At 42.9% G+C, this 17947-nt stretch overlaps 2 protein-coding genes across 2 annotated transcripts; both read left to right on the forward strand.

Annotated features, from left to right (window-relative positions):
• The first annotated feature begins 975 nt into the window (after positions 1-975).
• On the forward strand, positions 976-3450 carry LOC127809702 (probable indole-3-acetic acid-amido synthetase GH3.1). Its single transcript, XM_052348715.1, has 3 exons — positions 976-1385; positions 1486-1587; positions 1724-3450. Exons 1-3 carry the CDS (start codon positions 1066-1068, stop codon positions 3096-3098), a joined length of 1797 nt encoding a protein of 598 aa, XP_052204675.1. The 5' UTR covers positions 976-1065; the 3' UTR covers positions 3099-3450.
• Positions 3451-5005: 1555 nt separating this feature from the next.
• On the forward strand, positions 5006-7398 carry LOC127809703 (metal transporter Nramp3-like). The gene is made up of 4 exons (XM_052348716.1): positions 5006-5794; positions 5909-6045; positions 6147-6796; positions 6911-7398. Exons 1-4 carry the CDS (start codon positions 5277-5279, stop codon positions 7130-7132), a joined length of 1527 nt encoding a protein of 508 aa, XP_052204676.1. The 5' UTR covers positions 5006-5276; the 3' UTR covers positions 7133-7398.
• The last annotated feature ends 10549 nt before the right edge of the window (positions 7399-17947 follow it).

The raw sequence follows: 17947 nt of genomic DNA on the forward strand, positions 1-17947 counted from the left end.
AGGCTTCCACAGTGGAAACTGCTCCATCCGCAGGCGTCGGGTCGTTATCGGCGACCAACAGACTCAACAGGAAACGCCCGTACTGTCCGAGCCCGGACGAATCTCCAGTGCTGACCTGGCGACAGCGTGGCCCCATTTGTCCCCCTTCTCCTCCGACATTACCGACGTGGTGCGGGACCCAGCTGTCCCCCCCCCCCCCTGGGTATTTTAGATGTCGATCCAAAGGCAATGCTCCGTCAAAGTCCTTCCAGGCGGATATTTTCCCCCTTCTGCCCTCCATGTCGACTCGTGACGTGGCGTGTCGCTGACAGACTTAATAGGATAAATTATCATTATAAAAATAATATTTTTTATTAATGTCTTATCTTATATAAATAATATAAATATATAAAATATTAATCAAAATAAAAATTTAATTGTTCAAATAATTAATATGCTAATAGTTCAAATGAAAACACCAAAATATTATCTCCCTTCAACTAATAAACTAATTTGTAACATTCTATCAATTAATAAATTATCTCAAAATTAAAAATAAAATACATTAAGGCAACGTTTGTTATCTAAGATATAAATTAAAAAAATAAATATGAAAAATATTCTAAATAAAAGTCATTTTCATTATATTTGTTAAATTTATCTAGGACTTTACAAATAAAAAAATATGCTTCAAATAATTTATTAAAAATTTTGAAATACTTTCTAATTTTATCTAAATCATTTTATACATTGATCTGAAAAATATTTTAATTTTATCTTAATACAATCTTACCTTACTCATTTTGACAAATGATATATAAATTTATATTATTTAAAAATAATATGCATTTATTGTACTTTAATCATTACTCTAAGGACCCAATAACGTGTTTGGTAAATTATTTCATTTTAACATTTACATGCGATTCTATCATTATTTGAAATATTTTGTTTCCTATAAATAGCGGCTCTGGCTCGAACGTTAAACCACACACCACACCACAACACAACACAGCACAACACGCTTCCACCACTCTTCAACAAGAAATCAAAATCTCTTCACGTGTCCGATCTCTCACGAGATTAATGGCAGTCAATTCAGGCCTCTCGTCGCCTCTCGGCCCTCCGGCGTGCGAGAAGGACGCCAAGGCGCTCGACTTCATCGAGGTGATGACGAGGAACGTTGACCCCGTGCAGCAGCAGGTTCTCGGCGAGATTCTGAGCCGCAACGCCGACACCGAGTATCTCCGGCGGTTCAAGCTTGCCGGAGCCACCGACAGAGACGCGTTCAAGTCCAAGGTTCCGGTCGTCACGTACGAGGATCTTCAACCCGACATCCAGCGCATCGCCAATGGCGATCGATCTCCCATCTTCTCCTCCCATCCCATCTCCGAGTTCCTAACCAGGTAGACGTTGAGCGCTCCGCTTTCGTAACGTATTATTTAAAATATTATATAATTTCATGACACTAAAATCTTACGTTATGCTTACTTGTATAACCTGCAGCTCCGGCACATCTGCCGGCGAGAGGAAACTGATGCCAACGATTCACGAAGAACTGGACAGAAGACAAAAGCTTTACAGCCTTCTCCAACCCGTCATGAACCTGTAATAAGCTTAAGCTCCTCTTCTCAAACGGTTCTTTCTTCCTTCTTACTAAACATGCAAAATTCTTTCTTTCATGTATTGTATTGACACGTGTAATTATTATTCAAGATGTAAAATTTATTTATGCTTTAAACAGCTATGTTCCGGGGCTGGACAAAGGAAAGGGCCTCTACTTCCTCTTCATCAAGGCCGAAACCCAGACCCCGGGTGGATTATTGGCGCGCCCGGTCCTTACCAGCTACTACAAGAGCAAGCACTTCAAGACCAGGCCATTTGATCCTTACAACGTCTACACAAGCCCTGATGAAGCCATTCTATGCGCCAATTCTTTCCAGAGCATGTACACTCAGATGCTCTGTGGCCTCCTCTGCCGCCGAGAGGTTCTCCGAGTCGGCGCCGTCTTCGCCTCCGGCCTACTCCGCGCCATCCGCTTCCTCGAGCTCAACTGGAAAGAACTAGCCCATGACATTGGAACTGGGACTCTAAACCCTCGAATTACAGACCCTCCATTGCGGGAATGCATGACCAGCTTGCTGAAGCCGGACCCGGAATTGGCTGAGTTGATTGAGCAAGAATGCCGAGGAGAGAATTGGGAAGGGATTATAACGAGGATTTGGCCGAACACGAAGTATCTTGACGTGATTGTGACCGGAGCTATGGCGCAGTACATTCCGACGTTGGATTATTACAGCGGCGGCTTGCCCCAAGCTTGCACCATGTACGCTTCTTCGGAGTGCTATTTTGGGTTGAATTTGAAGCCGATGGTGAAGCCATCGGAGGTGTCCTACACAATCATGCCGAATATGGGATATTTTGAGTTCCTCCCCCACGACCCGGCTGCGCCACCGCTGTCACGGGAGGCGCCGCCGCGGCTGGTGGACCTGGCTAACGTGGAGATCGGGAAAGAGTACGAGCTAGTGATTACGACCTACTCCGGGCTGTGCCGGTACCGAGTCGGCGACATCCTCCGAGTCAACGGGTTCCACAACTCGGCGCCGCAGTTCAAGTTTATCCGCCGGAAGAACGCGCTGCTCAGCATCGACTCCGACAAGACCGACGAGGCCGAGCTCCAGAAGGCAGTTGAGAACGCCTCGGCTTTGCTCCGAGAATTCGACACCACCGTTGTCGAGTACACGAGCTACGCCGACACCAAGGCCATCCCCGGGCACTACGTGATTTACTGGGAGTTAATGGCGAAAGACCCGTCAAGCTGGCCCACCGAAGAGGCTTTGAACCAATGCTGCTTGGCCATGGAAGAGTCCATGAACTCGGTTTACCGGCAGGGCCGAGTGGCCGACAATTCGATCGGGCCGCTGGAGATAAGGGTGGTGAATAAAGGCACGTTCGAAGAGTTAATGGACTACGCCATTTCGAGGGGCGCGTCGATCAACCAGTACAAGGTTCCGAGGTGCGTCAGCTTCACTCCGATCATGGAACTCCTTGACTCGAGGGTTGTCTCGGTGCATTTCAGCCCGGCAGCGCCGCACTGGACGCCGGAGCGAAAAAGCTGATCAATCGGCGCACGTGAACTCTTCACCCGGAAGATCAACCGAACGTGTTTGAGTCAAGATTTGCGTCAACTGGGATGAATAAAATAAAACTGGAGCAAAAGGGTACGTACGTATAGGTGGGAAAACAAGGGCTTGCTCTGATCTTGTCTCTTGATTTCGTGATGTACGTAGCTTTGAAATTTCTGTTTAATTAGGTTTCCTTTGAATTTGCAAGGTTTGGGTTTGTCGCGGAGGTTCATCTCATGTCTTTACGTGTGGAACATTGTAATTATTGTATTTGTTTGGAATTTGCTGACATTCAAGATAGGACTTTGAATATAAATATATATAAGCGTGCGCCTAGTTGAACTCATCCTCTTTCTTTCTGGGGGAGGTGTAGTGGCATAGCTGTAAATTGACTAGACCCTTGAAGGGTGAATTGGGTACTTCACATCCTTCGATCACTTGCCATGACAATATATAGACGGGATATGAACCTTAATTTGCATACCCAAGGATGTAGTGACAAAAGTTGTGAAAATTTAAGTAAAGATCATAACTATCACTACAATATAGGTGTCAATTAAGTGAACGTAATGCATCCAACTAAGGCATTCTTACATACCACTTAGAATTGAACCTTGTTCCTACATGACCCAATCAATTTGATGAGACACCCAGTACATATATATTTTTCATTGTTCAACCCTTTGCAACATCATGAAAAAACCAAAAAGTTCTATATATGTGGCTACTGGCCCTACCCCTCCAAGAGATGAGAGGTCAGAGGCTTTCCCTTCCCACAATCAAGAACTGGGCCTCACAATCATTAGCCAATACCTTTTTCTCTTATGTTTTTTTGTTGTTGATGGATTGATATTTTAGACTTTTAGGCTTAGAGGAACCACACCATTCCATCTCATGGTTAAAATCTATTGAGGTGACGATATGCTTAACACCCCACTCCTATTACTTTTCAATATGGAAAATAAATAAATAAATATTAACAACATAACTTTATTCAAAATTTCAATTACTGACATTCGTTTTCTCCCAGAACACACTCATCCCATCCCATAAACTAAATTTATCAAATATCAGTCAAAATGGGTAAAAATTGGCATTCTTATTTTTGTTGCTCACACCATGTAATTTTGGTATTCTTATTTTTTTTAATGTATAATAATACGCATCTAATCAAGAAGGCCCATTAGGGAGATTGGGCCCAATTGGCCCGAAACCTTAGTTAGAGAAAAAGCTATCCTCACTTTCTATGGGTTGGGTCTGGCCCATATGGAGAAATACCAGATGGGCTTGGGTTTCTAATCCTGGACAGTGACAGCCAAGCCCAAAACTTGTCCCATGTAGAAAGAATCTTTGCATTCACATGGAGGCTGCAAGCTTCATGCTTGGTTTGCACATTACGTGTGCAATATTTAAAATTATCTCTAATCTTTTGACAATGACCAACATACATATATATATATATATATATTGATAAATTTTAAATCTATCTAATCATATTAAAATTTGTTGAATTCAAATATAAATAGTTGTAACAATTATGTAACAAAATAATTGATTTTGGATAAAAAGGGTAAATTAGACTAAGTGCACTTGAGATTTGATAAAAAGATAAGAATACTTCTAATAATTGAAAAATGAAAGAGATGTCTTGATGTTACTATCACAAATATTAAAAATTTTAATATGATATTTTGGTTGGGCGTCAATATTGACATTTCTAAATTATAAATTATTTAAATAAATGTATAATTTTTAAATTAATAATATATAATACTTTAATGTTAATGTGTCCAAAAAATAAAGCGAATAAAGGGCAGACATCCAAATCTATCAGTGTGTTGTCGCCTTCCAATTTAGTTCCAAAACCATTTTATTTGGCGCCTTTCATTAGCAAAAATAAACACAAACTTTCTTTATGAGTACCCTTCCCATTTCCCGGCATCCAAACAGAGCCGAAAGGAAGGACGCACGGGCACAGTTGGAGCTTAAAAAGGGGAGTTTGAGTGATGCCTTCCCCAAATCCGATCCCAAAGCTTCGTCTTTTTTCCTTCGGCAATAATGGCAATCGAAAATCAGACCCAGTAACCGCCGCTTTTCCCTCTTCCGCCTCTGTAGCCCGCGGTCTCACCGCTTCGACGCCGCCCGGAAACCCCCCAGTCCATCATCAACACGATGCCGGCTGATGATCACGAAGCCGAAAGACTTTTGCTCGATGGAGAAGAGACGGCTTACGAACCCACCGAGAAAGTCCATATCATCGGCGTCGACGACGGCGACGATGCCGACTGGGGCAAGACGCCGCCCTTTTCGTGGAAGAAGCTGTGGCTATTTACCGGGCCCGGGTTCTTGATGAGCATAGCGTTTTTGGATCCGGGTAATTTGGAGAGTGACCTCCAGGCCGGCGCCATAGCCGGATACTCGCTGCTGTGGCTGCTGCTTTGGGCCACCGCCATGGGGTTGCTCGTCCAGCTCCTGGCGGCGCGGGTCGGAGTGGCCACGGGGCGTCACCTGGCGGAGCTGTGCCGGGAGGAGTACCCGAGATGGGCGAGGCTGCTGCTGTGGTCCATGGCGGAGCTTGCCCTGATTGGGTCCGACATTCAGGAAGTCATCGGCAGTGCCATTGCCATCACCATTCTCAGCAACGGCCATATTCCTCTCTGGGCCGGTGTTGTCATAACAGCCTCCGATTGGTAGTCTCATTAACCTTCACCTTTCCTCTTCTCGATTTCTGAGAAAACCACAAATGCGTTATAGTTTAAGTTATGAGTTGCAATTTACCATTTTGCTACTTCTTATCTCTGCAGTTTCATCTTTCTGTTTCTTGAGAACTACGGTGTGAGGAAACTTGAAGCAGTTTTCGCTCTTCTTATTGCAACCATGGCAGTGTCGTTTGCTTGGATGTTTGGTGAAACAAAACCCAGTGGGTTACAACTTCTTCTTGGTGAGAATACAATATCTTTCTCGCACTTAGCGGCAGCTCCATCGTTGATGTATGCCCTGCTTTGAATTGAAAAGGGTATTTGGTAATTCATCTCCTTGCAGGCATTTTAGTCCCAAAACTGAGCTCAAAAACAATACAGAAGGCTGTGGCTGTTGTGGGCTGCATTATCATGCCTCACAATGTATTCTTACACTCTGCCCTTGTACAATCAAGGGAGATTGATCGGACAAAGATCGGCCGGGTTCGCGAAGCCCTCAACTACTACTCTATAGAGTCCACCGCTGCCCTTGTTGTTTCCTTTATCATCAACCTATTTGTCACAGCTGTGTTTGCCAAGGCATTTTATGGTACTGATATAGCCAGTAGCATTGGCCTAGTAAACGCGGGGCAGTATCTTCAGGACGAGTATGGCGGAGGGCTGTTCCCGATTCTCTACATTTGGGCTATCGGGTTATTGGCCGCTGGCCAGAGCAGCACCATCACCGGCACCTATGCTGGGCAATTTATCATGGGAGGCTTCCTGGACTTGCGGTTGAAGAAATGGGTCAGGGCATTGATAACAAGAAGCTGTGCTATCATCCCTGCTATCGTAGTTGCCGTTGCCTTTGAATCGGAGGACACTTTGGATGACTTGAATGAGTGGCTCAATGTGCTTCAGTCAGTTCAGATTCCCTTTGCCCTCATTCCCCTTCTTTATCTAGTGTCAAAGGAGGAGGTCATGGGCGTTTTCAAAATCGGCCCCGTCCTAAAGGTACATCCTTTCTCGTCCACTAGGAACGCCTTTCCCTTACTATTCTTTAGGTTCATTGGTTGTTTGATTCGCTTTCTTGTTCTTCACCCCCCCCCCCCCCCCCAAACTGGTTAGATGGTTTCGTGGCTTGTGGCTGCCTTGGTGATGGCAATCAATGGGTATCTTTTGATGGAATTCTTCTCCTCCGAAATACATGGATGGTTGTCAGGATGTGTGGTTTTGGCTTTCACAGCTGCTTATGTTGCATTCGTCATATACCTCGTGTCAAGGGCCATTTCCTTTTCTAATTGCCTTGGCTTTCTACGCATCAACAACTTCACCAGCACAGAGACTTGATTATTTTGGCACAGATAACATATGTTTATGCATCTTTCCGGGGATTAATCCCTAGTGAACCAAACAAACCATTGTCTTTTCTTCCTCAATTACCAGTTTGCCTGTAATTGTAAACTTGCAAACTGGTGTCTGAATTCTTACATATTACACAAACTTCTTCTTGTGTTTAGGATTTTAGATGTTTTCCTTCTTCTTTCAGTATATATGTAATGGATTAAGTTTGTAAGTATTAGCCTCTAACTAGACGGACAATCGACTTCTAACTAGACGGGACTAAAAGGGTGAATGGTCAACTCGGTGAGTGATGTAGTTGGTGAACTAGATTAGCTTAGGGTTCATTTAATTGCAACGTGCCTTCGCACTAATACTCAACAACCACCATGAATTTGCTCGTAGCTTAAACTAACCCGCAGCTTGACAAACCGAACCAATCTAGTAGCTTGTAGGCCTTGGGGTTGTAAGCTTTTTTAATTTTATTATTTTTAAACTATGATATATTTTGTAAAGTTAAAATAACTTTTACTTTAAAATTAAAATTAATATATTTTGTATATCTAAATTAATTTAGTTTTTGTCAAAAACAGTTATAAACTAGACATATTTTAACTTCGGTATTAGAATTAATATTGTAAATCCAATAAAATTGTTCTTTTTAGTGATTGGACTTAAGCGGTAGCATGCTCAACCCTTGTTCTAATTCTCAATCATAGACTAACATTCAACTAATATCCATCACTCGACTTATTGTTCATTCTCAACACAATCCTTTTTTATACCAAGCAACTTTTTTGACTTTTATTTTTAAGTAACGCTATTCATTTTCAGTAAAAATGAGTAGCAGTTTATTTGACAATCACATGATAGTATTTGATTAACTTTATAATAAAATTTGTTAGCTATTTTTTATTTTTTCTAACTAAATACTATCACTTAACTATCATATGAATTGTTATTCATCTCTATCGAAAATAAATAATATTACTCTTTATTTTTAGAGGGCAATGATTGTTTCCAAAATAAGAAACCTTACATTAAAGGTAGCACATGTTTTTTAATTATTTTCTCGAAAATTAAAAGTAATACATTGGTTTTTTTTTAGTGTTCTCTTTCCATGTGTTGTTGATTTTCTCCCTTCCCATGCACACTACCACACGTACATAGATTATAAAAGTTAATACTCACATATTTCTCACCCGATATAGTTACTTATACACCATGGACACCTTTAGTTTACATGCTACCTTAAGGTTTGCAATCAAACTATTTCATTGATTTATTTTTTTTTTCCTAGTGTTGTGCCTAGAAAAATTGGTAGAAAAAAATGAGATTTCTTCAAATAAAAAGTTTTAGCCATGAGGGCCAACCCCACGGCAGGAAGGGGCGCGAGACGAAGCTGGTCGCAAGGGCCAACTCGCGGCAACCTGTCGCGAGGCCTTGCCTCGCGGCCAGGATGGCCGCAAGGCAGGCTCGCGGCAGCTTGCCGCGAGCCAAGGCAGCATGGCCTTGCGGCCAGGCTGGCTGCAAGACAAGCTCGCGACAGCTTGCCACGAGCCAAGGTTGGGTAGGCCTGCGGCAGCCTGCTGCGAGCCAAGGCTCACCGCGAGGGCTAGCTCGCGACGGTTTTGGTGGCAACCTCTCCCTTCTTTTATTTTTGACCCATTTAGCAACCGTCACGTGTCGACACCAGACACCCTTGAGAATCGTGCCCTATAAATACCCAGCTACAGGACATTAATGGGGACCTCCAACTTCGGTAAAACTTATCACTTTGAATACAATTTTACTATTTTTTCGTGAATGTTCATCGGGATTCGGGACTGACTTTGGCATCGGAGGGTCTTCGCGGGGAAGATTCCCGCGAGCCTTCTAACCCATTTTCTTAGTATTAACAGGGCCGAATTCTTGCGGCGAACCTAACGGCAAGGGAAAAGTCTTGCGGCAAACTTAGCGGCGAAGGTAAAGTCTTGCAGCGAACCTAGTGGCAAGACCTTGTGGCGAGAGCTAGTGGCAAGAGCTAGTGGCAAGACCTTGTGGCAAAAGCTATCGACAAGAGCTAGTGGCAAGACCTTGTGACAAGAGCTAGTGGCAAGACCTTGTGGCAAGAGCTAGTGGTGAGACCTTGTGACAAGAGCTAGTGGCGAGAACTAGCTGCAAATCCTTGTGGCGAGCATCCTAACAGCAATCTCCCTTGAAGCAACATCTCTTATGGCAACCTAATTTCACTCGACACCGAGCTTGAGTGGACCCCACATCACAAATTTTAATTATTGTATTTTGGCAACAACAATTTGGCGCCGTCTGTGGAAAACATAACAAAAAGCCAATCTTAACACAAGATGTCGAGAGGGACAAGATCAGTAGGTTGGGCGAGCTCGCCGGACCCCACCCGAAGGAGCGCTCATACTAGGGCAGGAGCCACAAAAGGCCCCCACCCAGTGCACTCTACAGTATCAGAATTTTTGGTAGATCACCTTAGCAACGAAGTGCGTTCTGAGAACTTTCCTGTGCTCGAATACAACCATATATACCACTGGACTATGGGGCATGGAGCATTCAAAGCAAGGAGAAACACACATAGCTGGATTGAGGAGATACGCGACAGGGCGAGAGGAACAAGTCCCCCATGCAGTGCTTGCCAGTAAGGAACCACGCTCATTTGGACAATCTTCAATTCCAAATGGAAACCTCGTGGGAACTTCAAGAATAGCTCCACCCACGGTCTTGAAGGATCCATAAACGAGGATACATAGCATGCAACGGAAGTGATTTTTTAAAAAAAAAAACTTTCCTCGTATTGATTAGAATCTAGGAAACTTACTTTTCCTTCGGATTACTGGACGAAATGGAGCGATAGGAGGAGGATGAGCGGGAGCTTCTTCGCGTGGTGGAGACGACGGCTGTCCTGCAATCCTTCGGCTCCTTCGCATCAGAACTTGAAGGCTCTCTTTCGATCTTCCGAAGTATGACTCGAACTCGTGGCCTCTCTTTCGGTGAAGAAGAGTAAAAGAACCCTGGATGAAAAATAACCAAAGAGAGAATATATAGGGAGAACCCTAGGGTTAAAACCCTAGTGGGCTAAACTCTAATGGGCCAAGTCCATTTAATTAATTTTCTAATTGGGTTAGCCCAATTAATTAATTAAAAACTAATGAACTATTATTTTATTCTAGCCCAATTAATTATGGACCATTCTGAATAAAATAATTCTCTCTCAATGTAATTCACCCAACAAGCCAAATGTATTAAATAATACATGAGTTACATCGAGCTACCCCGGGGACCAAAAGACAAATTATTCACGGCTACTAAAATGACCAAAATATCCCTGTTACCTAGTAGCTATATTTTGTCATTCTAAGTGTTCCAACTATCACCATATGGTAACACTGACCCCACGAATAATTTTGCATATGCCATGTCTTTGACCTACTAGTGTAATGACGAAAATACCCCTCTGCGTAACACCCATCATTTAGAAAGGAATAATGTACTAACACCTCTCTAAATGATTTTTACCATCCTTAGATCACTAGTCCATCCTTATTTGATTATTCTTGGACAATCACAAAGGGGTGAATCACAGAAACTATCTTGTATTAGTCTGTCTTAGCTAATTAGAAACCATACTCCCAACTCAAAAGGTTATTGATCTTTGATAGACCTCACCTACAGTGAATCTAAGAATATAGCTCTAGGTTCACTAGATCACCAACTAATACTCAAGTATTAGAGTACTCGTCCACGTAGTAGCAGTGATAGACTAGCTCCATAATAATTAGTACTTTGTCATTAGCTTCTATCACAGGTCCACTCTACGCATTCCAAATGTGCTTGTACAATTAGAGTAAACGGACTGTTTACTGGCTAAGGCAAGCCATCCTCCATTAGGATCTATTGTACAATGATCTTATCATGATAGAATGTCCAGTTCTATCAAAAGATCAAGAGTAATATTTTCTTGCTTATTAAGTACCCATGATTCATGCCTAACTGTGAAGAACGACCCATCACATGAATCACTTACTTAATAGCATTGACACTTTTTCAACAATTAAATGCAAATATTATATGTGCCATAAACTGAATAAAAGAAACATCATTACCATAAATTAAACAAAAGGTGTCTTTAGGGCATACATTTCCAACAGGTCTTACTCTCAGATTATGAACTATTGCGGAAGAATTTTGAGGAGCTAAAGAAACAGAATGACGAGCTCAAAATATCCAATGAGGAGAATATGAGAAGACTACAGGAAGTCATTGCTTTGTTACGTGAACTAAGGCCGGACATTTACATTCCCCACATGGGACAAATCAATACAGGGGTAGAATATCGGAGATCCCAAGGCAACCCTTCAAGAGCCTCTCAATAGGGGATAAGAATCAGAACTCCAGGGCTGAATAGTCAAGTCCCAGAAGTAACGGACTCGAGAAGAAAAAATAGCAGGAGGGCAAGAAAAGCTTCCACGTATAGAGAGACAACAGAAAATACCTACTCGGGAGCGCCTTATGACCCATCTCTCGGCCAAAATAAAGGGAAATAAGAAATATTTAGCATGTCCAACATTAAACGCCTCATAGAGAAGGTGCTAGAACAGAAACAGGTAATGATGATACTAAAGGTAACTCCCTCAAAAGGGTTCCCTCTATCTGAGGAACTCTAGAGGCGACCAGTGCAACCAGGGTTTGAACTACCACAACTCTCGGTATACTCAGGAAGGGAGGACCCCAAGAAACACTTACAATATTTTGTTGCAGTGGCCGTGTTACATGAATGGAACGAGGTCACTAGGTGCAGGGCTTTCCCACTCTCCCTGGCAGGACAAGCTCAGCAGTGGTTCACTGAATTACCGACATGACATATACGATCATTCGAACAGTTAAAGAAAGAATTTCTAGATGCATTCTCCGTCTATCTTCCAAAGAAAAAGAGTGCAATATATCTAATGAGTTTACAGCAAAAGTCGGATGAATCCCTAAAGCAATACATCGAGCGATTTAGAGTTGCGACGCAGGAAGTAAGGGATCTCCCAATCGGATTGGCAGCGTTAGCCCTGCTAGACGGAACTACCTACGCCCCGCTTAGAAGATCTTTAGCCTTCTCCGAGTCAAATTCAATGACTGAGTTGTTCGACCGAGCAGAACAGTTTGTCACCAAAATAGAAATTTTGGACGCAGGGGAAGGTAATAGAAGAGGAAGGAAAACCTAACCCGAAGTGCGAAGGACCTTACAAAATCCAGAGGATGGTAGACACCAACAAGTACACACTACCAACACCACAAAGCGAGGCGATAGGAAAAGCTCGGAACACCATGCACCTCGAGAGGTACTTCCCAACTTTAGCCCCAGGAGAAGGGATGAAGCACGAGACATAGAGTCAAGCCTATCGTCAGAAGCGTTCCTCGACCCGGTTAGAGGTTGAAATTATCTTTAAATCTTCTATTGTAATAACATCTCCCAATAAATAAAAGAATATATCCCATGTATTCCCGTGCAAAACTATAAGCTGAACCACGTAAAATCTGCAGGAGCCCCGATTATTTGTACGTGTCTTGCTGGTATGGCGGCTCAAGCACAGCTCACTTCCAATAGGTCAAGTCACCTAGCTGCAATCTGGTGTCGATGACCACGGGATGGCCCGGGATTACCAGAACATCCGACGCCTATGCCCGCAGACTCACTCGGATCCCTCGTTTGAGTTCGGTGCTATGCCTTTTTAGCTAGACCCGACTTCTTGGTTGATCTGGTGCCTAGGTCTCTCGGCAAACTCGGATGTCTGGTAGGAATCCCGTGTTGGACCTGTTGAGTTACATAGATCTTATCATATGCGCAGCGGAAATTAAAATTTAATTTGGAGGTATCCCGTTTTTCAGAAATTATGGTTTAATAAAACGAAGGCATAAACGAAAAATACCTCTTTGATGAAATCTTATTTCACCGTTAGATTTCCCGCCGTATAATCCTCCAAGTGTAGGATGCCGAGTCGGTCCACCCGAAATCACTTCTATTCAAGAATATCAAAGAGAGAAGATAAGTAGAAGAAATTTTTCACAAAAATTTCTAACTTACCTCTTTTATTCAAGAACACTTCTCCAAAATTCTCTCTACATTCAAGTGAATCAAGAAGACACTTATGAGAGAAAATAAGAGTTTGGAGCTATTTATAGTTCCAATTAAAAACTATTCTTCATTAAATGGGTTGGGCTTCTCAAGCCCATTCCATTTAATGCAATTGGACCAAGCCCAATCCAATGGAATTTATTTGAATCCAATAGTGCCATTGGGCCAAGCCTAATGTACTAGCAAAAGGCCCAACCCAATCTATGATTAAATAATTACATTCATAATATAATTATTTAATTATTCTTATTTATCCAATAAATAAATGCACTATAATTAATAATTATAAAATTACTAATTTATTTATTTTCTCTTTGAAAGTAATTTCTTTTTTGGGTGGGACTTTCTGGGTCCACAAATAAATTGGCAACAAGAATAATCAACAATTAATTCTCGTAAATCATGAGTGACATCTAGCAATATATCATGATTACCCAATTTATTGTGAAGCGGGTATTGTGAACCTTTTACTACGTTACCATACAATACGGTCCTTCTATCATCCTATATCCCGACAAGATATGAGATCATGGTCAGTAGGTCGAATCTCTTAATCTTGTCATATAACCAAATCCAAAATCAATCTTGACAAATTATGACACAACCTGTATGGAACAAATTCCATCGTCATATTACCTCGGCCAAGGATTTATCGTCAAGTGATTACTGGATCGCATAGGATATCTTCCTCATAAATCTCGAGGTGATAGATTCCATGTCTAATGCACACATACCTCATGTATCACTGAATCAGGCACATAGATACGTATGATTATCCTTGATTAGAACAACCACATGATATCGTTGATATCCTAATCCACCAATACACAGATATCCATGTCATCTCAGGTCTAAGGACTAGTTGTAAAATCGCAGCTAACATTAAATCATTGACCCGTGAGAAATAACCCATGTGATTTAATGTTAACAGTCCCGTTCAGTGAACTCGTTCTTGTAACGAGCACCCACTTATCTTCCTTTTATAGCTCATACAGAATGGCACGAGACTCACCAACCTTATCTTTCAGTATCTCATACTGAAACAAGGAGGAAGACAATGTGCTGGCCTTTACGAGTTGCTATCATCCATGATAGGAATTCTATGGCCAGGAACATGTTTATAGTATAACAAATTGTGGATTATCCGTAACTCGTATTCTTAACACTTAAGAATGGTATCCACTTCTTATTATACTAATGGATATATGTTTTATAATTTAAACCATATTGCAATTTAAATAAAAACATAAACTTGCCATTTAAATAATATTTAAAGAATTACAAGATCGAGTCCCTTTGTGTCACTGGAACTGGTCTTTAGGGCTCATATCTAACAGGACCACTGGCCAAACCCAGATTCCCTGAGGTAGACTGGCCTTAGGAAGGCGGAAAAGAAGTGATCACCTGATAGCTTTAGCATAAGACCGCTCCCAAAGGTCAAGTCGCCTAGTGGCAATCTGGTGCCGATGCCCACGAGCTAGCCTGGGATCACTAGAGGATCCGATGCCTATGCCCGCAGACTCACTCGGATTCCTCGTTTAAGTTCGGTGCTACTCTTTTTTGGCTAAACCCGACTCCTTGGTTGATCTGGCGCCTAGGTCTCCCATCAAACTCGGATGCCTGGTAAGAATCTCGTGCCGGGCCACTCGCCAAACCCAGATCCCCTGAGGTAGACTGGACCAAGGAAGGCATGAAAAGACAACAACCCTATGACAACTCAACCATGACCCCACTTATCGGAGCTGAGTCATCCAGTCGCAATCTGGTGCCTATGACCACTAGTCAGCCCGGGATTACCATTACATCCGATGCCTATGCCCGCAGACCCACCCGGATCCCTCGTTTGAGTTCGGTGCTATGCCTTTTTGGTTAGACCCAACTCCTGGGTTGATCCGGTGTCTAGGTCTCCCGGCAAACTCGGATGTCTGGTAAAAATCTCGTGCTGGATCACTGGCCAAACCCAGATTCCCTGAGATAGGCTAACCCCGAAAGCCGGACATGGAGAGCATAATAGCAAGAGCACTATAATCCATCATAGGATCGTCGAATGCTCTGGAGACTGTGCCCGAAGGCTCGTCGGGATCCATTGACTAGGGTCCGGTGCTATGCTCCCGAGCTAGACCCGACTCCTTAAGTTGATCTGGCACCTAGGCCTCCCGACAGGCTCAGACACCCGGCAAGAATCCCACAGTGAAGTCTATCTATCAGGGGTATGGTTGCTCAGAAATAATTTGGTACTTCAGTCCCTGGTCGAGGTGAGATCTTTTAGGCATTCTGGAGTACTTGGTTAAGACAAGGTGCTAGACCCGACTCCTTGGCTAAATATTTTTACTCTTTAATTTCGTCTAAAGACAAAACAAAAGAGTAGGGGGCAATTGTTGTGCCAAGAAAAATTGGTAGAAAAAAATGAGAGATTTCTTCAAATAAAAAGTTTTAGCCGCGAGGGTCAGCCCCACGGCAGGAAGGGGCGCGAGATGAAGCTGGCGGCAGCCTGCCGCGAGGCCCTGCCTCGCGGCAAGGCTGGCCGCAAGGCAGGCTCGCGGTAGCCTATCGCGAGCCAAGGCAGCATGGGCTCGCGGCAGCCTGTCGCGAGCCAAGGCAGCATGGCCTTGCGGCCAGGCTGGCCGCAAGACAAGCTCGCGGCAGCTTGCCGCGAGCCAAGGCTGGGTAAGCCTGCGGCAGCCTGTCGCGAGCCAAGGCTCGCCGCGAGGGCTAGCTCGCAGCGATTTTGGTGGCAACCTCTCCCTTCTTTTATTTTTGACCCATTCAGCAACCGCCACGTATCGACACCAGATACCCTTGAGAATCGTGCCCTATAAATACCCAGCTACAGGACATTAATGGGGACCTCCAACTTCGGTAAAACTTATCACTTTGAATACAATTTTACTATTTTTTCGTGAATGTTCATCGGGATTCGGGACTGACTTTGGCATCGGAGAGTCTTCGCGGGGAAGATTCCCGCAAGCCTTCTAACCCATTTTCTCAACATTAACAAGGCCGAATCCTTGCGGCGAACTTAACGGCGAGGGAAAAGTCTTGCGGCGAAGGTAAAGTCTTGCAGCGAACCCAGCGGCGAGAGCTAATGGCAAGACCTTGTGGCAAGAGCTAGTGGCAAGATCTTGTGGCAAGAGTTAGTGGCGAGACCTTGTGGCGAAAGCTAGCGGCGAGAGCTAGTGGCAAGACCTTGTGGCGAGAGCTAGTGGCAAGAGCTAGTGGCAAGACCTTGTGGCAAGAGCTAGTGGCAAGATCTTGTGGCAAGAGCTAGTGGCGAGACCTTGTGGCAAGAGCTAGTGGCGAAACCTTGTGGCAAGAGCTAGTGGCGAGACCATGTGGCGAGAGCTAGTGACAAATCCTTGCGGCGAGCATCCTAACGGCAATCTCCCTTGAAGCAACATCTCTTACGGCAACCTAATTTCACCCGACACCGAGCTCGAGTGGACCCCACATCACAAATTTTAATTGTTGTATTTTGGCAACAACACTTAGTTAATATGATTTCATGGCTTCTGGTTGCCTTGGTGATAGCAATCAATGGGTATCTTTTGGTGGAATTCTTCTTCTCTCAAATACATGGATGGTTGTGTGTTGTGTTGCATTCGATATATATATATATATATAATTTTGAATTAAGTCGACGAACCTGACCTATTCTTATTTAAGTCTATTGAATGGATTAAAAGCATGTGTGATGGTAAATGGGCAGGAGCATTTAATTGCTACCCATTAGATTGGATCAAAACCCAAATTGACAAAATCGAATACTGTTCTTTCTTGACAAAAAGATCGTCAGAGGTGAGCTTACAACAACAAGAGACGGTGATCAGTTCGTTGGGCAGGGAGAAAGGGCGGCTGGTACCTGCAAGTACTTTGATACTCGAGTGAGTAAGGGAGTAAAAAGTGTTAGAGTATCAGTGAGAAGAATATACTTTGACTCTAAAGAGAGGTGGTTCATATAGAAGGAAGAGAAGTCATTTTACATGTATGTGTCGTGTGTTTGCAGGTGATGAGACTAAGTATCCGGCACTAGTGAAGGTTCTTAGGTGATAGCATGGTATTGACGAGACTCTCATTAATGTGGATGAGATCCGCCATTAATGAAGATGAGATTTGTCATACATGAGGATAGGATTTGAGCGAGCGCGTGGATATCCAGTATAAAGCTATAATAATGTTGTTGTATGTTGGCGCAAGGCTAGGATCAAGCCAAAATTGGACCATGAGAACTGGGTCGAGATTAAGCTAGGAGAGATGGATCGAGATCGGGCGGGAAGAAATGGGTCGAGATTGAGCCAGGATGGTCCAAAGATCAAATTGTATAAATGTAAACTTGGACGGGACTAAATTGTTTCAATCTAAATGGATCTTATTAAATTTGTATGCACATATATACAATAATATATATACTATTATAAATACAATTGTATTTGTCATAGTATAGTAATTTATTCAGTTTTCAGTCCAAAATCAAAATCGGACTAAATAGAATCGAAAATTGATTTTTCAAATTTTTTGAATCGAAATTGAATCAAACTTATTTTGTCCTGAATCAAACTGAATTTTTGGATTTGGATTAAAATTTCAACACCCCTCTGGAATTACCTACCAATTTTTTGTGAGTATGAACCGAAACCTATTTATAACCCATTATACCTATTTTAACTAAAAGATGCAAAACAAAGACCATAATTTAA

Source organism: Diospyros lotus, chromosome 9 (genome assembly GCF_014633365.1).
Source record: "Diospyros lotus cultivar Yz01 chromosome 9, ASM1463336v1, whole genome shotgun sequence".
In the NCBI taxonomy this organism is placed as follows: domain Eukaryota; kingdom Viridiplantae; phylum Streptophyta; class Magnoliopsida; order Ericales; family Ebenaceae; genus Diospyros; species Diospyros lotus.

Excerpts from the sequence above, each read along its gene's own strand:
- LOC127809702 (XM_052348715.1), top strand. The coding sequence starts at position 1,066 with ATGGCAGTCAATTCAGGCCTCTCGTCGCCTCTCGGCCCTCCGGCGTGC. Across the intron at positions 1,386-1,485 it reads ATCTCCGAGTTCCTAACCAG|CTCCGGCACATCTGCCGGCG; the intron begins GTAGACGTTGAG and ends TATAACCTGCAG. Across the intron at positions 1,588-1,723 it reads CTCCAACCCGTCATGAACCT|CTATGTTCCGGGGCTGGACA; the intron begins GTAATAAGCTTA and ends TGCTTTAAACAG.
- LOC127809703 (XM_052348716.1), top strand. The coding sequence starts at position 5,277 with ATGCCGGCTGATGATCACGAAGCCGAAAGACTTTTGCTCGATGGAGAA. Across the intron at positions 5,795-5,908 it reads GTCATAACAGCCTCCGATTG|TTTCATCTTTCTGTTTCTTG; the intron begins GTAGTCTCATTA and ends TTATCTCTGCAG. Across the intron at positions 6,046-6,146 it reads TGGGTTACAACTTCTTCTTG|GCATTTTAGTCCCAAAACTG; the intron begins GTGAGAATACAA and ends ATCTCCTTGCAG.